Genomic DNA, 26,703 nt, shown 5'->3' on the forward strand with positions numbered 1-26,703 from the left:
TATCTCTGGGGGGGGGGGGGGGCAAATAAAAAGGCAAGTAAGACCTCCGGGCAGGCAAACTATAAATGTACTCAATTTGCAAATTGTGAGATCATCTAAATTTAGCTGTTTCAGTCAACCTGTAAACATGTGTTGGAGGGATCCTAACAGATGTAAGCCATGAGGCCCTGGGTTTACTTCTCATGTAAATTTCTACCCCTAAATATCCATTCTCCTTTCATCCAGATCCTGTTTTCTTTATTCTCTTGCTATGTTAATTCCAGGAAGGCATATCTACCAGGGACAAGTCGGCTGGGGACCAGCTGATGTTCCATACAGAGGAGGAGAAAACAAAATGGTCAGAAGCAGCCTTAAGTAATTGATTTTCTTCTTTGATATTGGCTCCGTGTGTCCAGTGTGTCTCCCTCTTTCCTTTTCTTCCTCTTTTTCTCTCCACAGAGATATAAGGATCAAAACATGCCCAGGACAGATATTATCTGCCAGGGGAGAAGCTACCCTTTGATATAAGCAACAGAAATTCAGAGCCGGGCTGGACCAGCACAGTCCAGTCTCAGCACTGGAGTAGGGGGCATTTAAAGGGATTCCTTCTCACTCTAACTTAATGGAGGCTAATTGAACATTAATTTATCTCAATCAGTGCTGGGGGTGCAGTCTGTTTAAGTCAAAATAGTTTAAAACTCCATTAAAAACCTGAATTGTGAAATCTTTAACACAGCCATATGATAAAACTAATGAGCCCACCTCTCCCAGGGATGTGATAAGGATCCCTGCCTGCATGAATATAAAAATTCTGTGTTTTAAATTTATCCTTTAGGACTCAGTCAGCCAACAATGAAAAGATGTCACAGGAAGTTACACAGTGATTTCTGTTAACGTAAAATTAATTCAGGATGAGAGATCCTTCCTGTGGGCCACTGAGACAGCACTATCAAAACTGGGGCTGTCCCAAAAAATCTAGGGCAGCAGCCCTCATTTCCAAGAGATGGAGGGCAGAAATCCTATCCCCAGTGTGTGCGCTGAAATGTAAAATTGGCTCATCTTCCTGCGTTCTGAATTCTTTCTCAATTACGGATTTCGAGATGCCCATCGCTTCAATAAACCGTTCCACGTCCATTCCTGTTACTTAAGGGAAGCTTGTGACAAGAGTTCTTTGAGGAAGAAAGGAAAGGCATGAGACACGAAAATGCTCCCACCCGAGTCCTCCAATGGGGTTCCTTTAATAAAAAGGTCAAAGGTGAAAGGTGTTCTCTGCAAGCCTTTCACATTTTAAAGATTACAGGTCAGTAAGGTGGCACCTCTCTTCAGCCTCTTCCGGCAGCATGCGCAATTGTGCTCTCAGGGACTACGCAAACCCTGGTAGGTGACACCGCTGTGTTAGGGCTAAAGACACTGAGACACATTCTCTGAACGAGCTGGAGAGAATAAAATAGCATTAAGTATCTTGTAAGCCCTGGGGCTTGCTCTCCTTCCAACCTATCATGGGAGAATGTTCTAGACACAAGGCTTCCTCTCATCAAAGTCTGAAATGGGTAACATTAGGTCCTGGTGCCTGGCACCCTTCTCCTAGGGATTAGGACCAGTTTAGATTTTATTAATGAATTCCTGCAGACCGAAGTAGGGGCTTTCAGAAGGGAAGGAGTGACTAAGAGTGTCATAGTCAAAGACTGAACGGGAGGGGGTGAGGGTCGAGTCAGCCGCCATGTGGGCCACCCGCCACTGTGGCCAGACCACCAAGACGACGAAATGGCACCAGCACCACAGCCACTACAAGAACTGCTCTTCTGAAATGTAGTAGCTCTTCTCAGAGGCGCCTTCAATTTGCTTTTTGTTCCACCCGGAATATTCTGGGCTCTAGGATTGGAGGAGCCACAGCTGCAGAGAAGCTCTACCATGACCTGACCCTGGAGCACATTTCAAGAAAAAAGGAAGTTTTGTTCTTCAGGCCTGTGGCACTTAGAGATAGTCTACACAAGCCACTTCCCGTTTCTAGCTCTCATTTGGCTGAGAATTCGCAGGGGTGGGGAGGGAGGAGAGGGAGAGAAATGTGACCACTGAGGCATTAGGTTAGGGCCCAGGGCTTGGTTTGATCCTCTACTTTCAAATGTTCAATGGTTTCCTTCTAGTTACTTAGCATAGACCCCTCAGTTTTTCTTCCTGTAAAATCAGAACAACAAGCATTTAACTTAACAACATTAACTAATACTATTTAACACCTGAACTTAGAAAAATGTAACTAGCCTTCATCACGCAGTAGGCTTTTTCAGGGTGCTATGGGCCTGGGTTATAATTTTGACAATAACAGAAATATCAGGAAAGCAATGATCCAAGGAACCCAGTTTACCAACATGCGGAGGCTCTGGGGGAGCGGAGGCTCCGTCAACACCACTCCTGCACTTGCCACGTCGTCCACATACACCCTTCCCAATGGCCAACCCGAGGCCAGAGGCCAACCCTCTGCCTTTACCAGCTTCCCTATCTTAGGTCTCAGAGAACATTCTGACACACCCAACACCTTTCGTGACCCTCTCCAGCAACAAGTGATTCCGCCTCTCTGCTCGCTCACACAACCACAACCCTCGGCGCCCTGCTCTCAACAGCCACACAATCCTGGTGTGAGGAGAGTCTCCCAGCTCTTCAGCAACCCTGCTCTTCTCTCAGAGATCTCTCCCAAAATCTCTACAGATTTTCCAAGGCAGTCGTTTTAAACCTTTTTTGTTTCCTTCTGTCTTCTACTCCACCAGCCCCCTCAGGAACGGGCTGTCTACGGAGAAGACTGAGGGCATTGGTGCTGTCTGCTTCCCTCCATTAGACTGAAATTTGATCTGTTGTTACTTCCTTTAACTGCCCTGCCACCTCAGATGAGGTCCCCTTGTCCCCTTTCTCGTGTGCTCTTCAGCCGCTCCTGGTCTCCTCAAAGACTCTGATCCTGTCTTCCTGATGCTTTCAGTGTGTCCTTTGGCTTCACCTCCTCATCCTGTGCTGAACACAAAAATGGCCAGACTCCTAGGAAGGGCGGCTGCTACTCACAGCCCCACATCTAAACCTACAGTCTGTGGCCACCACCCTTCTCAAATGCTCTCACGGCCTCCCAGACACCCACGTCGGTGGCTTTCCTTGGCCCACACCCATCTTCTCGACTCTTCTGTGACACCTCAGACTCAACACAATCCAACCTGGACTCCATATTCCTCTCCTTCCTGTCCCTTCCCTGCTGACTGCTTTTCCACTTCTCCTAGTGAGACCAAAGTCCTCCTGGTCGTCCCCGCCTCGATTCAGTTATCAAGTCCCCTTCTTTCCAACATTCTCACGGCTGTGTCACTCGGGACCCCCTTCTCCATGGCCACAGCCATTAGCGTCTCTGCTCAGGCCCCATGTGCTTCAGCCGACACACTACACCAGCTTCCTGGCCTCTCCTCTGTTCCCCGTGCTGACAAAGCCTTCACTGACCCTCAACTGTCTAGGCAAAAAAATTCTAGTATTTTAGCCTGAGAATGAAGGCCTTCTGAGAACTGGCTCTAGCTTCTATTTCCAGATGTCATGACCTCCCCGCTCTTCCATTTCATTTCATATGCTTCATGTTTCTTTCAAGTTCTGGTAGGACTCACAGTGCCCAGGACCTGGCCCGCATTTTTCACCCCCACACCTGCGATCAGGCCAGTCCATGCACTTGCAGTGTTCAACACGGGCCTTACTTAACTGAAATCCTATTTTTCTTTTTCAGGATTTGGTGAAGTCACCATGTCTTCCTATCTCCAGAGCTGCCCATCACTCATCACCCCCCACACCCCACACCAGACTTCCAGAGTTCAAATATGCTCCTCTCCTTCTTGCTTTTATCCCATGCTCTTCAACATTACTGTTACCTGTGCACCGGCCTCACTGTCGCTATTAGATTTCGAGTTCTTGGGGACAGTGAGGACAATAACAATTATAAGGGTAACCCTCAGCACACATGCTTCTACTATGTCCCAGCTCTGGGCAAAGCATGTACGTTCATCTGGGCAACCCTACTGGACAGTCTACCCTCAGACGAGATTTAGAAACATGAGAAAAGGCCAACACCCAGGAAGTGGTAGAGCCAGAAACTGAATTTAGGGGCTTGTCTGACTTCAAAACCAATGCCCTTAACTACTAGGTGGTATTTCTCACCACCCATAGACTTGACTGATAACTACTGAATAAAACATCTTCTCCACGAGTCCTAGTAGGTACGACAGCCGGCTTTCCCAGAGTTGTGGACTCTGCCTAGTCAACACGTACACTACCAGGGAGAAGGCACGGACAGCTCAGGCTCTAATTCTTAAAGGATGATTAAAAAAAAAAAAAAAAAAAAGAACAAAGTTTTTATTACTTGAGACTTAAACAGAACATCAGGTGCAATGTGAGAAAAAAATCTAATTCACTTGGATTAGGGAATAACCTGGTTTTGTCTCTGTCCTTAGAACTATTGAGGTCATTGAGGCAATGAATCAAGGCCACCCCAAAAGCCCTACTTAGATCATTTAGACCGTGTTCAGAGAGAGCATCCAAAATTCTGTTTTCTGAGGATGTGACATCAGCCCTGGGAACACACGATGACTACACTCTGCTGACAAAAGTCAGGACCAATGTAAATGTGAGGTCCTACTGTATGCATGTACCAGAAAATACCGTATGGAGCACATGGGCTCGGCGGAAGAGGAGTGGTAGCTGTGCTCTGTGTGTGCATGGCCAAGGGCTGTAATCCTCTGAGGGGAATGTCATCATGCAGCTCAAATCCCATCACAACAAATACCGTTACAACAGAAAAATCTGTGTAACAAAAATCCTTTCAAGCTTTGGCTGACAGTCCATGTACTTCAAGCAATATTTGATGTGAGATTTGGAGTTCACAGTAGTGGGAATTGACCTATATTTCCAAAGGTAAGATTTGAATGATTTCATCTGTAACTTCTATCCCATGATACTACGAGTGGGAATGATGTACAATCTAAACCCATGAGTGTCCAAACTAAATAAACAAAGGCAGGAACCAAATCAACCTTGCTTGTGAAGGGCAGGATTCCTTCCTTTCATTCGGGGAGCATTTAGATAAAGGAGAACGTCCCTGGCCCACACCCCGAAATGGAACAGAATGAGGTTGGTTTGAGGCCTCATCCGAGTGAAGTGAGCACACGGAGGGAGAGCACATGAAGACGGGCTATGCCTCAATTCCTACTCTGCCACTGACTAGCTGGGTCAACTGGGCTATGTTTCTCAACTTTTTTCACAGAGCCTCAATGTTCTCATCTGTAAAATGTGACGAAGAGCAACTACTTTCAGGATTTTGGCAAGAACGAAATGAAAGAAATCCTAAAATAGGGCCTGGTGCAGAGCGCTTGTGCTCAAAGAAGTTCACTCCTTCATGGGGCCTCCTTGCCCCTCCAAGACTCTGGGCTTAAACTATTTAAAGGGATTTTGTTACAAGACTCAGTGAATGAAATTAACAAAATGTATAGTCTCAAATGTAGCCTGGTAAGGACAGTGCTCAGAGGAACACGGGGGATGAGAGAGAAAATGGTAGAACTAGACCATGCACACTTTCTTGACTGAAAGGAGGATCTTTCTGGCTAAGGCAAGACATGTGTGAAAGCTAAAACCCAAGTATTCAAGCAATAATAAATGGGCTTTGATCACTATGTCAAAGACTGTTCTGAAAAATACTGAGCACTGAAATCTGGAGGCACGTTTTCTTGGACAAGGTTGAACTCATGCTTGCTGCACTCCTGATTTGCTGCCCCGGCCTCGTTTTCCATGAGTGCTATTCTAGATGGTGGGATGGCCTTTCTGGTGACTCTCTGGCTCTAGTCTGCTACACTGTACTGGTCCTCAGTAGGATACTACACAAATTAATGCAATATGATCCACAAACATCTCAACATTGCCCCAATTTGTGATGTCTTACTCCTACCGATTTTCAGATATATATATATTTTTTAATTATGGGACAATCAAATTTGTGGTGACAAAATTCCCCTAAGTTATTTTGAAAACATTCTTGGTGTTACATGGCCTAAGACTGAGAACGGAGTCTTATGAACGTAATCTGAAGGCATGTCTGCTCGGCCTTATAAAGTGAGTATGGGCTTTCACATTCTTTCAAAGGTTTCCAAATGTGCGCTCAGATCTCAGCAACCATAGACAACAAGAGACAGCCCGGCATTTCTCAGAGTCACAGAGCATCAGTCTTAACGATTATTTAGTCCTAGCCCTTCACCTCGACAGTAAGAAAGAGAAAAGTGTGTGCTAACATTCATGGGTTCAACTGAAGTATACATACAAGCCACATGATGAGTTTGCAGGAGCTCTCATGAGAGGCGACACAGAAACCAATTAATAGGGCAGACAGAAATTCCGAGGTGCAGAGAAAAAGGAAGTGCAAGATCCCCTGAAAGACGGGGGGCCCTGGTTAGACAGCCCAATAAATCAAAAACAGAAAGAACAGAAATACTAAGCAAGGCTGAAACATCGACAAAGACCTAAAGGGAGCAGCAGAGAAGATATTTTAAATTTAGTTTGCATGAAGCTTACAGAGGATGACTCCAAAACACAGAAGCTCCCACCACCCCGTGAAGAGGTTTCTGCTCTCTATTTTAATAACTGGGCCCTCCCCCTCCCCCCCATCACCCTTGCCTTAAAATGGAGGCAGTAAAAACCAGCAGGTTGTACACTTGAATCCTACCACCGGTAAGGGCGTAAACCACAAGCAATTTTAAGGTGTGCTAACTATTTCAGGCCACTAGGGTGCTTCTTCCCGCCTGAAAAGGCACATTTCACTTAAGGATCCCCATTTAAACCTCAAGAACTGATGTCCCTCTCAAAAGTGTGCCCTTTATTCCTGATACCAGGAATACCGTTAGCACACTAACGGTTCAGAAGGCATTTCAGGGTCCCCGCAGGCTACGGAAAAGTAAAATGCAATTGTAACCGCTCGGGCAATAATGGGGAGGCAGGGGTGGAAAGAGTTAGCTTGGGAAACGCGAGGCTCAGAGACACGGTTCCTTAGAGAGGCAGCTGCTCCACCCGAGAGAAGCCTAGAAAGTGACCTCGGGAGAGCCATCACGCGCCTGCACGGAGGCGCGGCCGCNGTACCTTTACTCTGGGGAGGGTTCTGACTTCGGTCCCGGAGGACGTTGATCTGGTAGACGGCTCCGTAAGGCTCAAAAAGTTCTTTCAGCTCCTTTTCCGACCAGGACCGGGGAATCTGTCCGACAAACATCTTAATGGCATCTGGGTCTGGCTGGTCTGAGTGATCCAAAGCGCCGTTCATCTTGTTGGCTGTGCCGTTACTGTCAAAAAGGGAACCGGGAGCCAGAGTTAGGGCTGCACGGTGAGGGACAGGAAGAAAAAAAATGGGGGTGGGGGTGGGGGCGGGGAGGCGGAAGGAGGAGGAAGAGGAGCACGGGGCAGAGTGCCTAATGAGTCGGAGAAATTTGATGAACTAAAACAAAGCCCAGGCACCATTAGGTTGCTCCGCGGCGGCGGCGGCTGCGGGCTCTCACTGCAGGCTGCTGTTCAGCATCGCCGCCCGAGCACAGGGCAGCGCCCCGCCGGCTGTCACCCGGGGCGTGGACATCTTGAAGCCCGGCTCGCGAGGCAGCTGCAAGTTAAGTGCAGGTCTCGCTCTGCAAGGCTGCCACCAACGCATCCGCAGCGCTATCAGCCCCACATTGGCTCTCGTGTGCAAAGAAGGGCAGGGCTGGATTTCTGCTGGATTCTCCCCCTCCACCCCCCGCCGGCCCCCACCCCTCTCCNGTCACATGAAAAGAAAATGAAACACTTGGCAGCCCGTCAGATGACTAATGCAAGATGCTGGTGATGAATTTGCAGAGTGCGAGGCATCCATGTGTGCATCAAATTAGTACGTTGTTGCTGCTCAGAATGGAAAGTGCTCCAGCAATGCGGCTGGGCGCAGCTGATTGGCTACCCACACTGGAGAAAAGGGCCGGGGCGGGGAGGGGGCTCCCCTTTAAAAAGCACATTGTTTATGGGATCCAGGCACAAAGGGTTTAATTCAGAGAGGCAAAGGAGATCTCAGAAATGCCTGCTTTGTGCCGGGGGAAAAATGCAGCCTCGAAAGTTGAGTTCCCACTAAAGGACACTGAATATTTCAAATCTTTCACACTCCATAAATTGCTCTCTGTATATCTGACTTCCAGATGTTGCACTTGAGTTCTAAACAATCACACGTTTGGGAGAGAAAAGAGGAAAATCTGCCTTTTCTTCTCCTAGCTTCAGTAAATATTTGGGGCTGATACAAAGAGCAAGACCATAAGCTTTTACATATCAATCTTCTTTAATGCTGTTTTCCAAAACCCTCATTTGGAAGAGAGAATGCTTGTTTAGAATTCTGCAATTCTAAGTCCTCATCATGTAATATGATGATGAAGGCATTCATTTTGTATCCGGATCCCTGTTTGAGCTGCAGTAAATAGTAAAGCAAAATCCCCTACCTCTTTCTTTCATCCACCTCCTGCCCCCACCCGCCCAGCACACTAAACCCACCTACTCTGCCAAGTGACAAGGCTGAATGCTCTGAGCAGCCTTCATCTGTAGTACCGTGCTCTTGGTTTAGCATCTCACCCTGTGAAAATAACATGCATCCAGACAAGTGCAAAGCCAGTAGACATGGTACCTGCAAGGCCAGGTCTGTGACCATTCGCCAGCCCTCAGCCCAGGCGGCAGAAAGGCCACAAAGGGGCTGCATGGGCTAAAACTTCGCTGCAAATGGCAGGTGTCATTTCAGAGTAGCTTGGGGGTAATCATTTAGAAGACAGTCAAGGATCTCAAGTGGGGGCTCTTATTAGGTTAAAGCCAACAGCCCAGCAGCACCAGAGCACCTTAAATCTGCTGTGGACCTAGGCTAGTCCTGGATAAAAAAGACCCTCCCGGATGGCTACACAAACAAAAAGCCTGTGGAAAGCAGAAATCCTGAATCTAATTTAATCCCGAGAGGAAAATGATGGCAAATACTCCTCACTAGGGTCCTGGCTTCAATTTCTACTTCTTCTCATTCCCTCTATTTTACCACTTAATTTTTTTTTTTTAATGCTCGAGATAAACCATTAGACTAACTTGAACCCCTTCCAGAGGTTTCTGTAATCAACCTTATTGTTATAAAAAATGTGCTGAATAAAATATTGAGCACAACGTCTTCTTTCAGCAATCTAGGTGCAATGGAATGCTTCTTTCTAGTAGAGGTTGACCGCTTATCTTTTCTTGGGCACCTATGCTCCTTCACCAATCACCCTTTGAGAATTCATGAGCACCGTAACCCACCTCTGGCTGGGCGGAGGTGGTGAAGCTCCATGCAGAACAGAATGTGGTGCTCACAGCTCTTTGAGAAGGGAGAATGTGGCAAGACATATTTCTGGGACAGGAAAGGCTGTGGCTACGGCTGCTGACAGTCAGCCAGGATGAAAAGAGGAAGGCACTGCCACAGGTCTCAGCCAACAGGGAACGGAAGTTCCAAACACAGGGCTGTTGCATCTCATCTGTACAGAGCACAGTGAATGCAATGGAGGAGGTGGGTGCCGGGATGTTAGTCCTAATGTCTGAAGTTAGGCTAGAGCAAGCATTCCCTAAGTGCCCTCCCAATGAGGGACCAGTTTCACATCCTCGAAAAATACTCATGGAGGCACGTAAAGGAAGGGAGGCGGACAAGAGGGCTTGGCCCCATACCTTTGCTCTTTATGTCGGTAAGTATGTATTTATAACCCTTCTCCTATCATCCATCCTATAGAGATGCCTGCAGACCTCTAATCATCCTGAGGCAGGGCGCTGTCAGGGCTCAGGACCTGGGCTCTCAATCCAGGCACCAGTGCTTCCTAACTGGGCCAGTCTGGGCCTTAAACTCTTCATCTCTAAAATGGGAGCAACAGACGCCATCTCAGAGTCAGGTGTTCATTACCGAACACGGCACACAGTAAGTGTCAAGAAGTGTTAGCTTTTTCTGCTGTTAAGTCTCTTCTTGCTTGCACTTGATATACTGGAGTGAGTGACCATTACAAGCCTTCTTCTCCACCCCAATTTTTTTCATAATAGAGACTCAAACAATTCCTATGGTGCCTGGTGCTTTGCTTTCATTATTTTTGTAATCCTTGTAACAATCCTATCAGAAAGTATTATTTTCTAGACACAAACATCTAAGAAGTAAGTTCCTTTCCCAAGATTACTGGCTCATGTATTGTAAGAGGAGAATTCAACCCTAGGCCCAATGGACTTCGAAGCACAAAATCTTTCTAAATCCATCATGTGGCCAAACACTATGTCAGCTCTCCCTTGGGCTGAGAGTGAATAGCTCAGGGTGAATCTCAGACAAGGCCAAGGGCAAATCCTACTGGGTTCCTGGAATCACACTGCTGAATAAAAGGCAGTACACACACACACACACACCCTTTCTACTATCTGTGAAAAGAAGGGGGCCAAGTGTTGAACTTGACAATCCATGAAGACTATGTTAAAAGCCACATTTTCTCCATCACTTAACAATGTCTCCATCTCCACATCCCCTCCCTCTCTATACCCAACAGGGTCATATCCATGAACCCCTCTCATCCATATGTACACATCATTTCCCAAGTACTCGCCGTTTTGCAAACAACTGTTCCAATGACTACCATCAAATGCTAAGAGCATGACCATCACGGAAGTCGATCTAACAACGACTAGTTATTCTACAAATCGTCACAACAGCAGAGCTTCTCAATCAAAAGCTTGGGTGCAGGACAGGTGTTTCTAGCCCCACTGACCCCATGTTGCTGAATCCCATGCCCAGATCCTAATGGTACCACAAGAGACTGGTTAACTCTGCCTGAATGCATGCAAGCTCCTCCTCCTCTGTTTGTTTGGACTTTTTTTCTTTTAACGTTTATTTGCTTATTTTGAGAGAGAGTGAGTGAGTGAGAGAGACAGAGTGTGAGGGGCAGAGAGAGAGGGAGACACAGAATCCGAAGCAGGCTCCGAGCTGTCAGCAAAGAGCCCGACACGAGACTCAAACTCACAGACCGCGAGATTAGGACCTGAGTAGAAGTTGGAAGCTCAGCCGACTGAGCCACCCATGTGCCCCTTAAGGTCCTCCTCCTTTGGACTCTTGGCTTTCTTCCTGGCTGATGCTCATTCTTAGCAGAGACTTACTGACTTCTTTTGTCCTCATGAGGCTGAACGCGTTGCTATTTCTAGGGAAGCCAGAAATTATGTGTCCAGCAGTTAAACCTTCGGGGGTACTTGCCGGAGGCCACGGAGAGCTGGTGTACTCTTCACAGAGGGGTAATTATGGGAGCAGATAACACAAATCTCAGGAAGATCTTCTGTTTTCTAGAATTTGACTTCAGGCTTAGAAGATCAGACTAGCTCACTTCTATGTATTCCCTGACCATCCTCAACACCTGGATAATGCAGGAATTAGATGCAAATTCAAATGTTTATGGGGTGCCTACTCTCAGCCAGAAAACTCTGCCAGGTACTTGACATACAATATCGCAAACAGCTTCACAAAGCTGACATTATCATCCCCGTGTTGGAAATGACGCAACTGAGAGTCACAGAGGTAAAGTGGCTTTTCCAATGTCCCACCCCTGAAAAGAGGTGTTTGCAGAGCCTGGACACAGATGTGAAGGCCACCTGTCATTGCTTAGTATTTCCATGAACTGGGTTGCTCTAGGGTGAGGCTTCCTGAAGCCTCCGTGGCCACTCCCAGGCCCTCGACAGAACCACACACATCTCTGTTGGCACCTCACCTACAAACTACAAGACACTGAACGCCAAGTCTGCGTTTGCTATTGGCGATGAGCCAAATATAAGGCTCCTCTCGGACAGATGCCATATGGAATCAGACCATAAGTCAGAGAGTAGCAAGCCAGCAGGCACTGGTGGTATCAGTCTCAGAGCCAAGACGAAAATATAATGATGTTTGGGGGAAAAAATTTGAGTACTTGCTTTTTGCTTTTAGCACGACACCGACCTACTTCCCTACTCTATTTTTGCATAAAGAAAACTAGATCAACAAAGGATATGCAATATCTTCTGACACTCCTCTAAGCAGTACAATATTACAAAATTGTAATAATTCATTCGACATATTATTGTTACTAATTCCAAGACAATAAGCTTTTACATGGCCCAGTTCATTGCAGGTTTCCTTCCAGAGAATGGTAACAAAACCATGGATAGTTCTATCCTTTCATCTTGTTGCTTGGAAAGCAACTTTCTGCATTCTGTCTCCTTTAATCTGTAGGAAAGGAAGAATAACAAACTTACAAAATGGGTCTAAGAAATGAAAAGTGGCTACAAGTACTTGTATTAGTGCTGGAAAAAAAGAGACATAAAATGCCCCCTTCAGAAGATAGATTAACCCCAAAACAATACAAAAGGATGCCTTGTCTTGGAAAAGTTTCATGTCAAGACAGCTAACTTTCCCTGGGTTTATAAACAATCCTACTTTTCCTATCCTTTTTATCCACTTTTTTTTTTTTTTTGAATGTCCTGTGTCCGCACTGCTCAACTCTGGACAGCGGTGGAAATGCTCTATAACTGGACAATCCAACATGGTAGCCAACAGTGACAAGTGGCTACTAAACACCTGAAATTAGCGCAGCTGAGAAACAATTTTTAACTTTAACCCTAATTAAATACCTCTAACTGCAAATATACTTAAAAAAAAAAACAAAAAACTAAGTAGAGTTGAGATATACTAAAAATATTATCTCATCAGGAGGTTTTGGGAAAACAAGAATACAGGGCCAGGACAATGACAGCAGTACTGGAGGGACCTGACAGCAGGTCTGTGGGCTGGATGGTCCTGGGGTCTCGTCCTGGCTCAGCATTAAAGCAACAGTGGAACCCCAATACACCTTGTACCCAGCTTGTACCTCAGTTTCCTCACTTGAAAAATAAAGAGAAGAGTTCTCATCTGGCTCTTCGTGTCTGTGAGGATGATGTATAGAGAAGACAATTTAGGTAACATGACCAGCTGCCTAAGCCTGGGGGTGATTCCCCCATCTACTTCTGAGGCAGTCCCCTGGGGCTCGCAGGTGATTGAGGCACTGGCTGGGGAGCTGACAAGGTGTCACCTACACGGTACAGTGTGGCCTGCGGGCTCAGACGGGGCTGGTACCCGAGCACCATCTCTCTTCATTTGCGCCAATTCTTCCTAATTTTCCAACTGCGGTCCCATCATTTCAGTCAGATGACAGGCTGCTCTTTCAAAGGGCCCAGAAATCGTTTTTTGGGTTTTATTTTTATCACTTGCAGTTAAGTAACAGCACATGGAGAAAAGGCTTTGTTTGGTGATCACAGGAAATTGTCCAAGACTGAGCTGTGTAAGGCAAAGTCAGAAGGAAGCTGGCCAAGAGCCTTCCGGTGCGCATGGGCAACAGGATGGACATGCAAGTAAGTACTACTAACAATCTTCTCCATTGCACATGTTGGTGTTGCTTAGTAATTTTAAAACGGAATTCTCTCCTCCATCGACTGGCAATGTGGGCCCCAGGGTCCAGCACCAACAATTTCCTACACTGCATTACATTTAACCCAGTGGAGACACGGATGCAGCCCCGTTCAGAATCCTCTATTCTAAACCTTCCCAGCCCCTCACTTTGAGGAAAGGAATCAGCTGTCATCCAAACCCAAGCTCTGGGAAGGTCATGTCCTTGTGAAAGTGCACTGTTTCAGGGTTACCATGAAGAAAACCTCCATCTTTTATGGTTGCCTTTCAACAGAGCATCTTTGCTGTTAGGCTGACACAGCTATTTTTTTTTTTTTTTAATATTTATGTATTTTTGAGAGACAGAGCATGAGATGGGGAGGGGCAGATAGAGAGGGAGACACAGAATCCAAAGCAGGTTCCAGGCTCCGAGTCGTCAGCACAGAGCTCAACGTGGGGCTCAAAGCCATGAACCATGAGATCATGACCTGAGCTGAAGTCAGATGCTTAATTGACTGAGCCACCCAGGGCCCCTGCAGCTACATCTTAATTGTGGTGGGATTCCGAGCTGCTCGATGGTTTTGGTAAACTTAGCAAAACTCCAGATATCTGTTGTCTCACTAATAGGATGAAACCAATGACATTCTTGTATTTACACCTGGAAGGTACTGTTACCATTTACCACCAAAACTCTGTGTGTCAAGACCACACCAATCACAGGATGGGACCCCAAATCTCTGAAGTGAGACATCTGGAGGTCAGCTGGTGAACTCACAGAAGATTAACTGGAGCAAACAATACCCTAAGTAGCTGAAGAGGACAAAGCCTTTCTGTAAATGGTCAAATTGAAAATATATTACTCTGTGTTCCTCTGGAACAGAGTTCAAGTTCCCTGTGGGTACACATGCATGTATTATGCTTATCTCTGTGCTTTGACAAGGTGGAAAAATATATACTTGATTAAGAACATGTAGGACATGGAACTCTTTCACAGATGACGCCTGTGCCAGGCGTCCTCCCGCCGGATGGCCAGAGTTAAGGCTGGACTGTATCTGGATGTAGGTCTACAGGTGATACATTTGTTTCCCAGGGTGACATGTAAGCCTGACTCATAGAGGAAATGATTCCTGCAGAAAAGGCCACACAACACAGGCGTCTGGACTCACCAAGTAAAAGGGAAACCTTATTACCTTCTCTCAACTTGACTGCTAGTAAAAAGCAAATAGCTGGAAAGCCCCCACAAAGAAGTAAATTCGGAGGCATCCAGGGGGTACCTGGAGTCTGAACATATAGTAAGCCTGGCTGGGAAGGCAGCGAGGCGTCGGTTCTGGAGGCCCCTGCTTAGGGAACTCATTTCGTTCAGTGCTTTATCAGAAATAGTTCAGTGGACTTCAGAGAGGAGCAGAAGGCATTTGCATTGGGAGAGGTCTTTTAGATGAACTTTTAGAAATGGCAACAGGGAAATAATAGCCACATATAAGATTTATATCAGGCTTCACATTTTCAAAGTCCTCCAGGAGTTCACATTAATTAACTGTCCCCCCGCCCCAAGGCTGAGGTCAGTATTACTGGCCCCACTTTGTAGATGGGAAAACAGAGAGGGGAAGCACACTGGCTCTGGGCACACACCCTCTCTAGGTACCTTCCTGGTCTGATTTACCTGCCTGTGCCTCAGTGGTGCAGAATGCACTCGTCTGCCTGGGCAAGTAACTGTACATGGCCCTTCTGGATGATGGGGAAGACACTGGTTTGGTGTCATCGAGTAAATGAAATGTGAATCATTGTGAAATGAAGACAAATGTGGGGAACTCCCCATATGGAGGACTGATTTTCACCTAAAATGTCACCCATAGTCACCTGCTGGCAGCAAATGATGTAAATAAGGGGCATCTTGTCTGCTGCTCTGTCCCCAGGTCCCAGGCACCACGCCTCTTGAGGCCAATAACTCCTGCTTCTACCACTGGCTCAAATCTTTTTCCCAGGAGTCACTTGTGCAAGAGGGAGCCACCAGGGTGGCCAGACAACACCAGCCACTCCCTTGAAGACACACCGGTGGTGAAAGTGGATGGTTGTCCTTTGCAGGTTGACGTCAAACCCACCTCAAGTTTATTCTCCCACAAATTCTTTTTCTTTCCTCCAAATTACACAGTTACGGAAGGCTTGCTTTATGTCAGGCACCGTGCTAGGTTTGAAGGAGAGAGTTGAAAAATAGGTCACTTGTGCCCCGGAGCCGCTCTGGGCCAATGAAAAGAGAGTGCACAACGTGAGACCAAAATACAGGGCGGTAATGCCCAGAACAGAGCCGTGCACGGGGGCCTGCGCTAAGCCGGCAACAAGGGACTGATTTGGCCACGGGGACTGGCATGCGGCATGCCAAACAACGACTCAGCCCTGTGGTCAAAGCTTGAAAGGGAATATGAACGGAACCAGAGGTGAAGGAAGGGGGGCTGAGTGTACTGTTTCACTGAGTCGGTGATGAGGGTCAAAGACAAAAGGCTAGAAAAGGGGGCTGAGACTTGGCAGAGCACAGCCCGGGTGCCCCAGACTCCCACGGAGCTTGCATCTTGACACTGGGGATCGAACCACGCTGGAGGGACCTACGGCTGGGATGGCCACCATTGCACTGCTGCCCTCAGGCTGCGCGCCACGGCCCTGTCCGCCACCTCCACTCGCAATGCCACGGGTGGGAGCCGCTGGGACCCACGGAGGCCCCTGTCCCTGCCCCGTGGCTCCCAGCACTCGCGCTAAGTCCTGCGGAGGCCTCTTGCCACCCGTGGCCGGGTGTGGGGCGATCCCTTCCCTCCTGGTCTGCTCTGGGACAGCTGCGGCTCTTGGCACCAACTCGACCTCAGCACGTCTAACAAGAATCCCTTCCTGTTGGCTTTCCCTTCAGTTTGGTTTCAGGTTCGACTTCCCTGTTTTTCTTACCAGCTCCGACTGCCTCCCACCCTGCCCGAATCTGAGCTCAGGAAGACCGTCTTCCACAGAGCACCAGGCTGGTTCGCTGCCAGCGCAGACCTCTCCCCTTCTCTGACAGCCAAGCCTGCAGACGTGGTAATTAACAGAGCCCCCCGGCAGGTCCATGGTGAGACTGTGGCATCTCAATGACAGGGATGTCTTACTCAATCATTAATTCAGTGGTATTTATAAAGTGACCCCACGATCCGGGCATTAATCAAGGTGCTGGAGAGACAGCAATGAATAAAATGAGGTAAAACTGCCTTTTACAGAGTTTATTTCTACAAGGGGGCATAGAACAGCAAAGTAAGTGGGTCTTCCAAGAGATGAGAGATCATTTCAATGGAGAAAACTAAAGCAGAGGATGGAGACAGGGAGTGTGTGGTAGAGGGGCACAATTTTGAATAAAGTTTCAGAGAGGGCTTCATTTGGAAGGTAAGCATGGTGCCTAGACAGTCTCCGTGTATCCTCAACATGTATTTTGGGAATACACAGACTTAATACAGCAAGAAGTCTTTAAAGTTGTAAAACTGAAGTCACACGTTATGCAATGATGCACCATGATTATAAAGAACCGTGTTATCCCATCTGGCACTCTTCTATTGAATCTAAGGGTCGATATACCTATTACCAATGAATTACTGACTCACGCCTATTTCTCTCTAAATGCCCGCTGGGTCCACTTGCCCCAGCAAAGCCACTGTCCTGATGCTGGCTATTCTGGTGATAAAACCATTGCAAAAACCATTCAGGGGGCCTTTCCTCCTTTGGATGAAAGGACAAAGACATCACTGACCTTTGTGCTTGGCCTTGTACTCAGAACTCTATCTACCCTTCCGTTAAATATTGATTATCTGTCCATCCATTATTCATTTTATCATTTATCAATGGCAAAATTGAATCTCAGGCTGGTCTCTCAGCAACCCACACTTGGCCTACCTTCCTTGGTCATAAATGATGTGTAATCGAGGGACTCAAGTTAAAATGAATGTCAGCCCAAGGGAAGCAGCCAGCAGTATGAGGCTTTACATAAATGCACCAGAGGTAAGTGACGCCATGTTTCCTTCCACTGATCTGGAAAATCTAAAGCTGACGGCATATAGAGGAACTAATTATGTCATATTAATGACAGTTCAGATCACAAAACAGCATCCCTTCGTGAAGGAAGATATGTATTTCTGTAGAGTAACAGTTTATTAGATTCGGATGTATTTTTTTTTGAATAATGCCCTCTAATTCCTACGTTCATACTATGCCAGCAAGAGAATTAAGAAAGAACGACCTGAGAGCAGTCAAAACGTGTGTCGCAAAGTTCCTGCCTTTATTGTTTATGCCCTGTAAATCTTTGGCGGGGGGGCTTCTCAATCCATTCCTCAAAGATTTTTTATACTTTCTGCTGGTGTTTCACAGCCTTGATCATCTGCCTTTCAAATCCACAGGAGACTGGAAGTAGCAAATGAGAGGGTTTGCAGTAGGTCACCCACAGGGTGACAGCCTACAGGTAGGCGGTCCTGATGGGCCACAGCAGTGGAAAGCTGGCTCAGAGCTGGGGCTGACTTCTATTCTCCAGGAGTTCCCAAGGACAGCAGTGCAGCGGAATAATTAATTTGTATAATGGTGATCTTGTCTCGTCGAAAGGGTCAAAAATTATGCTCAATAACTGTGTTTAAGGAGGCAGGGAGATATAGAATTCATTGTTAAGAACAATTCCTTCAAAATGAGACAATAAAGAACCCATGCCTTACAGGATACGCTTTCAACTCTCCTGCAAACTTCGCTAATAAAGCTGACTCATTCCCCAGGGGCTCCAGGTATCTGAGACTTTACTCTCTCATTCTAACACATGGTGCACATCAAAATTCAAGATCTGGGTACTGTCTAGTTTGCTGTCATTAGACGCAGCAACCAATTTTGCCAAGACAATTCGGCTTTTGGGGGGTTAATTTCCCTGAGTCGTCTGCTCTATTTTTATCAGCTTGTTATTATGGTTCTTGTTGCATTTGGACTGGTACAAGTGAGGGAGGTGGGCGGGAGTCTGGGGAGAGACAGGAATGGCTCTCTTTGGGGATTTTGTTTTTCTCAAGTAAATTATGTTTGTTCACTGTTCAAGAAGTAAACTTTAATTCCTTCTCTTTACGACATCACCAAAGAGATGAGGTTTGTGGTTTGAAAACTGGAAATAAAAGGCCCCTAACAGATGCCTATGATCCCATTCAATGAACTAACCATGAATTTTCTAGAATCTTTCTGTCCTAGCATAAGAAAAGGCAATGAGAGGCTCTATGGAGATTGCTCAGAATTCCTAGATAGCAATCCGAAATGTTCTCCTCTCTGATAGTCTGTTTAAAGACACTGGTACAAGGAATGGAAAAACATGGCCAAGTCCGTGAGGACTTCCAGAATGGTATGCATGGCAGCTCAATGGGCATGTATCTCTATGCTACAAAATACCAGCGGTCGTGCTACAAAACCACGTATCAAGAGGCAAAGTCCAAATGGCATTCCACTTTGCTAGTTTTTAAATCTTGACATCACATCTAGAGATCAATACCAAATACCACATTTTGATTCAGAAATCTATAACACTCCCTTCTCTCCCTCAGCATGTCATAAGTTCCATTTAGCATCTTAAATCACCAATTAAAATAGGTTTTGACATTTAATTTGCTTATTTCTTTAAAAACACACCATCAGATCTAACCCCCTAAACAAATAAGAATGAAAATAGGATTATGTGTTAAATTATAATAGCTGTTATTCTAAGAGGCTGAATATCATTATATCAAAATTCCCCATAGCTGATTCTTTTTAAAGCCATTTCTTCATTTTTTGACACTACATCTGGCACAATGAATACAGATGATCATTTGTTTATGTATCTGTCTAACTGCCTCTCCCACACACAGCCAGATGGAGTCTTTCAGAATCAAATTAATTTCAGATTAATTCACTCTGGACTCACTCCAGTCTCATGACTCTTTGCTTTGAGGCATCAACCAAATTGATGTGAAGTCATGAACTTGAAAGAGCACAGGTTCCTCGATATCAAAAGGGGAAAAAGAGTCCAAGTCAGTGGTTGCCANCAGAATCATCCAGGAAGAATTTTCTTCTGGATACAAATAGGATCATGGCTAATTTCATATCCAATGTTCATGATACCTTGAGATGATTCCAGTAAAAACGAGCGACGTAATTACTAACATCGGGACCCACGATGTTGGGGTACACTCACTATACACACAGAGTTGGGTAGGATGCTCTTGAAGCCAGAGAGGTAATTCCCAACACCCCAAGTGTGCATTCTCGCTCTCTGGCTGTAGCCACAGAAGGCACGATAAACAAATGTAACTAGGCTTTGCATGCTGTCAATCTCCCGGGATGCCTTTATTACTGTACTTGTTTCAATTGCAATTTGAGTTTCCATGGAGACCCAACAGTCAGCTCTACAAAATTATAAGATAAATGTCAGGTGGTGATAACAGTGTTAATGAAGCCTCGGTGACAAGAAGCTCTGTGCTTCAAATAATAAGCTTATTCCCATTAGCATATGTATAACCTGTCAAAAAACCTGGAAGAGAGTATTAAAAATTAAATATCTATCTAGGTATATTTAAGAGGAGAGGGGATAGACCCCCCCCTGGAGTGGCTTAAATGTGGTGGGTCAACCTGAACGGGGTGGGGGTGGGGAAGTAATTGCTGGTTTCTGGGGAAAATTAGGTATCAGTCATGGTTCCCAAGGAGGCTTTAGCTGATATGAAGAAATGCCTTACTTTCCAGTAATGGATGGACTCTTTTTCTTATAAGGTGAAGAATCTCTTTTGTTTCTGGAAGCTAAGAGCTCAGCTCGCTAAGTCTGACTCTGGCAGACTGGGGACTTCAGAGACATAAATGCTATAAGCAGCCTCATGGTAACAGGATTGATGTGGCCTCCTGTACCCGCCCCCCCACCCCCCGCCCAATACCCTGGTTGTTGGAAGACTATAATGAGATTGCTAGAATCTAGAATCCAAATCCACCTTTGAGTAGTCTACGGCCAAACACGTGCCACTGAAATTTTCCCAGGAAGGGACAGGTCAGGTCAAAAAAAAAATTGACAACCGCAGACTGATGTAAGTTGGACGCATTCTGAACATACAGGTTCAGGCTGCGCGAGGGTGAACCGCAGCTCAGTTCAAGGACGCATTTAATAAAAAGGAACCGAGGGAAAAATAAGTTTCCTTTTGTTTGGAAAAGATGATTCAGACACGGAACACATTTTTTTATATTCTCGTCATGAACACCCTACAACAGCTGCAAGTGTCAAAAGGGTGATCATTCTGGAAATCAGAGACAAAAGGAAGACCTGGCCGTGATAACTTCTTCACCATTCAGGGCTCTCTGAGCTTGCCGCAGCGTCCGCCAGGACTGCTTTCATTGCCCCGCAGTTTTCCCTTCATTTATGGAACAACTGGGTACAGAGTGCCAGGCACCATCGTGTGTCAAAACACAATGATGAGTAAGACACAGTCATTGCTCTTACATTTCTCATTGTTTCAGGGTTTGCGCAATCCAACAGCCAAGGGTTTGAACAAGGTATCATAACATACGTCTTATTTCCGTCCCATGTTTGGTCCTTGTTGAAGTAATGACATGACTATGTTTTTCAGGGGAAAGCCACTGTTTTTCTACTTCTCTACACAAACTCTCCTCTATCTACCATATCTCTGTCTGGACTGCTCTAACAGAAACACCATCAACTGGGTGGCTTATAGACAACAGGCATCTTTTTTTTTTTAATTTTTTTTTTTTTTTTTTATTTCTAGGAGAGAGAGAGAGAGACAGCGTGAGCAGGGGAAGGTCAGCGAGAGAGGGAGTCATAGACTCCGAATCAGGCTCCAGGCTCTGAGCTGGCAGTCAGCACAGAGCCCGATGCGGGGCTCGAACCCACGAACCGCGAGATCATGACCCAAGCGAAAGTCGGACGCTTAACCGACTAAGCCACCCAGGCGCCCCAACAGGCATCTATTTTTCACAGTTGTGGAGACTTTAAATCTAGGATCTGAGCACTGGCAGGTTCGGGGTCTGATGAGAGGCCACTTGCTGGTTCACAGATGCCTGTCTTCTTGCTGTGTTCTCATGCGGCGAAAGGGGTGAAGGAACTATCCTAAGGGCGCTAACCCCATTAGGAGGGTTCCACCCTCATGACCTAATCACCTCCCAAAGGCCCCATATGTCTCTTGATAGCATCACCCTGGGCATTAGGTCTCAACATTTGCATTTTGGGGAGACACAAACATTCAGTCCAAAGCACACCGATTACTACTCTTGACCCTCTTCCTTCCACTCCACTTTCCAGGAGAAAGATGAATGGGGTCAAACCCAAGGTTCAGGATGCAACCGGGCTGTGGTGCTATGGCAGAAACTTATGGTGCACCTTTTGAAGAAAGTACAATTTATTGTTTTCCCAGCAAGCATTTTTCTTTTTCGCTTTAGAATGTCTCCTGGGACTACACATGGCAGGTGTCCCATGTAGCAGGGCTGCCCAGGCTCGGAGGGGTGGGGACCTCTCCTAGCTTTGTAAGATCTAGCACAACAGAGTGAGTTCCAGGGGGCAGGGGGAAGAGAATGAATGGCTCATGCTAGATGCTCTGGTTATGAGGAGAAAGCCCTTACTACTCTTCCTAACAGCCTGCCCCTTACAACCTCCCCTATAATCCCCCAACTGAAATGGCCTTGAGCTTCCTTTTGACGTAAGTCTTAGCTCACAGAACATAAAGATCTTCTGGCTCTCCAGCAACATGGGGTTCCATGTCATGGCCTGTGGCCACACACACTGTCCCCTGTGCCTATATGGTGGTGCACGTGTAGGAGTAGTGAAGCTAACAGAAAACTCCAGAGTTCAAAATCCTCCCCCAGTCACTCAACCTCAAGGAATTAACTACATCCTTATCTCAAAGCAAAACAAAACAACACAAAACAGACCAAAAACTATCAATAACAACAACAGCCTGTATCATTATCATCACACACTCTCATTTCTCTTCCTGTTAACCCACCCACGGAAAAGGTACGAAAGGAAAAATAACTCAAGAGCAAATAAAACCCAAGATGCTAGCAAGAGGATTCTTTAATAGGGCCAAGGTGGCCTTCTGAATCCGGAGAATACAAAGGGGAAGTCATGAGGTTTAAATTTAATAACTCAACTTGTACTCTGGGGCTTGAGACCGAAAACTTTTCAGCTGTAAATCAAGTAACATAATACTACATTACTAAAAACTGGATGAGGAAGCCTCCATGGTCATGGAAACAAAAAGACTGTAAACTGCATGGCTTTGCCCAATCAGTTAAATACCCTCAACCTTTTAGAAGCTTTCTTTGGACTAGTACCCCTCATTTCCTTTTGTTCCCGTTAGAACTTTTCACAATTTCCCATCAATTTTGAAGGGCTTTGGAGAGTCCAATCTTGAGACTGGAAGTCACCTGCAATGATTGTTGTTGGTATTTTAAAATTATTGAAATAATTAGTATTATCTTTAATAACAACACCACGAAGCGTATTATAATAATTCTTCAATTTTAAAATGACAGCTCCAAACTGGGGCAACCGAAATTACAATCATAATTTTCCAGAACTGACAATATTTGCTAAATAGACTCCTTGAAGAGAAAGAGGGTATACGCGTGGGAAATAAATAGGGGATTATAATTTAGCAGCAGAACTTTTAATGGTGAGTTCAAAAGCGAAAGCAGAAAACAAATTGCTGCCTACGTTTTTTTTTTGTTTTCTTCTTGTTGTTGCTTAATGTTGAGAGGTTTGACTACATTTAGGTGGCTCAGCTTAAAATGACGTGCAGGCAGGGGACAGGTGCCTACCGTGATCAGCAGAGCCCCACCCTCTGTTTTGAAAGGTATTACAAACAGCTGTCCAATTTTGTGTGTTTGTTTTCATAGACAATGTGACAAGGACAATCAACTCAAATAAAGGGAAGAGGCATCAAGCCATTAAAAATTACCGTAAATGAGGTCTTTCCAAGGTAACGTGGAACAGATTGTAAGTTCCTTCAGGATTTGGGGTGACAGGGTTCATGCTTATATGAAAATGGGACACTCTTATTACGGAAATAGGACTGCAGTCAGTAACTATGCCAAAATCATAAAGATTTCGAGCCATAGACAGCCAGGCTTACTTTGAAAATCACGAGCTGTTTGTTTTCCTAGAAAACTGATGGAAGGAAAGTGAAAGTACCTGGAGACTTTCTATTACCGAAAACAACAAGAGAGTCTCGATACTCACTGAAAGCCAAAAACTCATCAAGGACAGGATGATACAGGAATTTTAAAAACCACCACCCAAAACTCTATGAGGACAATTTTAATTCCCCTCCCAAGGTCATATGGCATCAATTTTGGAAGCCACATTTCTCCTGGGAAATAGAACTGTGCGAGATTTCCCATGTCTCCAGTATCAGGAATATATTTAACAGCACGAACGCACTAGGATTCTGGAGATGAGCTGACTACACAGAGTACACCTGAAGGCGTGAACACCTAAAGACACAGTGCTTTCCTAGGGGGGAGAACCCAAGATGGTGAGGTCACTTCCTAATCAGGTACTGATAACAGCACATGTGCTTTCAGATCAGTTTGTTTTTGAGGTCTCCATGCAGAGGTTCTTCTAGAAACATAAGACATCAGGATCTATGTGGACAGCTTAGCGACTTTCCACCTCAGCACATAGGGACCATGACTGTAAAGCATGGTATGATATAGAATAACAGAAATGCCAAATGTGTCCAGAAGCTACGCTCAGGAAGAGCAAACCATCCACGTTTACCTCAGACACTGCTTCTGGAAATCCCACCCCTGTTGGCCCTGAGGCTTACAGTCACGTGTATGGCATTTACAAAAAGCATGTGTTCTTTGGGGATTTTCGCCTAGAGGACATCAAACCTCAAGATCCGCGGCTTCAGCTGCATGGCAAAGTCAAAACGCAGCAGCTAATAAAGGCAGGGGATTTCCTTAATATGCACATTAATAATTTAGGTGTGGCAGGGAGGCACTGGGCGTCCATCAGGAGAAGGTTCCCCTGGTGAATGGGTTACTTGTGATAAATGGGTTCCAGCTAGGAGGCAGTTCACCTGTGAACCCAGATGGTATTTACTGAGGCAATTTGTAATTCACTAAGTGAACACCATTGACAGGCTCCAGGGTTGTTTTTGGTTTGTTCTGGGGACAACAATCGATAATGAGGGCAACTTGTCTGGCTGACTGGGGGGAGATACTGTTCTTTTATTCTTTAAAAAAATTTTTTTCTCCTTAATTAACAATAACATTCAAGACCCTGACAAAGAATAATGGCGAAATAAATTATGGAGTCACTTATGTATGAAACCATACATTATTAAAACTACTCTAAATGGGTCCTTAATCTAAATAAAGGTGGTCATTTTAGGAAGCCAAGCATCTCAAGAATTAGAAAGGACACAATGTTATTCTGACCCAAAATATAAAAGGTATGTCGCTCTGCCGGCAGGCCCAAGTATCAACTATCCTTGACTTTTATTATGATTCATGTAGGTCTCCAGCGCTCTGAGTCTCAGTGTCGTTTAGTTACAGCCCCACATTTCTGCTGTCTAAAGACGGGAGAAAGAAGCAATTGGGCAAAACTTCACATCCGCTATTTACACTTTGCGTATCCCAACCAGTCAGCAAAAGCAATTCCATCCATTCTGTATGTTGTGAATGAGCCCCCGGACCACCTCTGGCAAAGTGTCAATGATGCACGATGCATAGGATTCTCTTTGTTGCTAAAAATACTGACTTTAGGATGGTTAGAATACCTTTCACTCAGCTCTAGAACCCCTTTAGTGTAAATTTTATTTTAACCTATGTATCTCGGACATTATCAGGCCTACAGCCATTCTGATGTGTGGCTCTCCATGGGGAAGAACCTTCTTTGTGTGACCTCTGCCCCTGCTGAGAGAGAGGAAGTCTCACCATGTGGGGAGCCTGGGGAACGCTCTGCTTGGCCGCTTTACACACTTGTGGTCAGGTGTTCATAAAAATGAATTTTCAAGGGACACAGTAGCTTGCAATCTCCAGCCCACGCCATGAAGATAGTTATGATTAGAGCAATTTCCTCCAAATAAAAGGAGCCAACAGTGATTATATACACTCCTGTAAATACAGTCCACATTCAATGCAAGAGATATCCACTTGCCTCACATCTATTGCCACGTGATTATGAAACACTGAGCTCAATCGTTTTAACAGGATTACCCTACTTAACAAAGACATCCTGGTTTGTATGCATGGGGGCCACACTCAAAAAGGCTTATGGGGACAAGCTTCGCACAAGCATTTTATTTTTTAATGACTATAGAAGCTCTTGGGGCTCATCATATTAAAAGAAACAAAAAGGGAGGGAAGTAGCATTGGTTTTTAATTACTTCTACTTCTGAAGCTAACAATCTTAAAATAAGGATTCTTTAAACATTCAGAAGCCAACCCAAGTATAGAGCTTTTGACTTGGCTGGCCATCAGTGTTCTGCTCGTACCTGCTGCTGTGGGCGTGAAGATTTCTCATTGACGGGACAAGGTGGAAACTGATAAAAAGTTGAAATTCCTCTCTCCAAGGAATCTTCCTTTGTGAAAAACAAAAACCTGAAAATCTTACGGAGTAGTATCTCTTTGACCCATCGCTTTCTGCTAATTTCTTTTTTTAAATGTTTTATTTATTTTTTTAAAAATGTTTTATTTATTTCTAGGAGAGAGAGAGAGAGAGACAGCATGAGCAGGGGAGGGTCAGAGATAGAGGGAGTCACAGACTGAAAAGGGCTCCAGGCTCTGAGCTGGCAGTCAGCACAGAGCCCGACGCGGGGCTCGAACCCACGAACCGCGAGATCATGACTTAAGTGAAAAGTCGGACGCTTAACCGACTAAGCCATCCAGGCGCCCCTCTGCTAATTTCTATCTCATCATCCCCTAAGCAGGGGGCCTGACACATACAAGGCATGGATGGATGGATGGATGGATGGACGGATGAGAGAAATAATCTGTCTCTTCAGGTCCTGATCTAAAATCTTCATTAAGGCACCATTCAATCTGAATTCCAATATGTAAATCTATATCATTTTGGCTCCATCCTCTTCTTTTTAAATAAACATCCATTCTGATCCAGTTCTGTCTTCCTCTGCTATGGCTTTGGGCTGGCCCCTAAAATGTCTTAAATGTCTTAGTTTTTTTTTTCACCTAAGATATACAATGGCGATCAGGCCAAGATAAAGCCATGTGGGTAAGCACACTTAGGGACGCGGCTGTGGGTT

The 26,703-nt window shown here is 45.5% G+C and overlaps 1 protein-coding gene across 1 annotated transcript in view; it reads right to left on the reverse strand.

The window, feature by feature from the left end:
* Positions 1-26,703, reverse strand: part of CELF2 (CUGBP Elav-like family member 2) — a 320,350-nt gene that overhangs the window by 156,165 nt on the left and 137,482 nt on the right. Inside the window, 1 exon segment of the mRNA XM_077758524.1 lies at positions 7,111-7,307. Within this exon segment, the coding sequence (XP_077614650.1) occupies positions 7,111-7,307 (197 nt within the window).

This window comes from Crocuta crocuta, unplaced genomic scaffold, assembly GCF_008692635.1.
Source record: "Crocuta crocuta isolate KB4526 unplaced genomic scaffold, BGI_CrCroc_1.0 scaffold32, whole genome shotgun sequence".
Taxonomy (NCBI): Eukaryota; Metazoa; Chordata; class Mammalia; order Carnivora; family Hyaenidae; genus Crocuta; species Crocuta crocuta.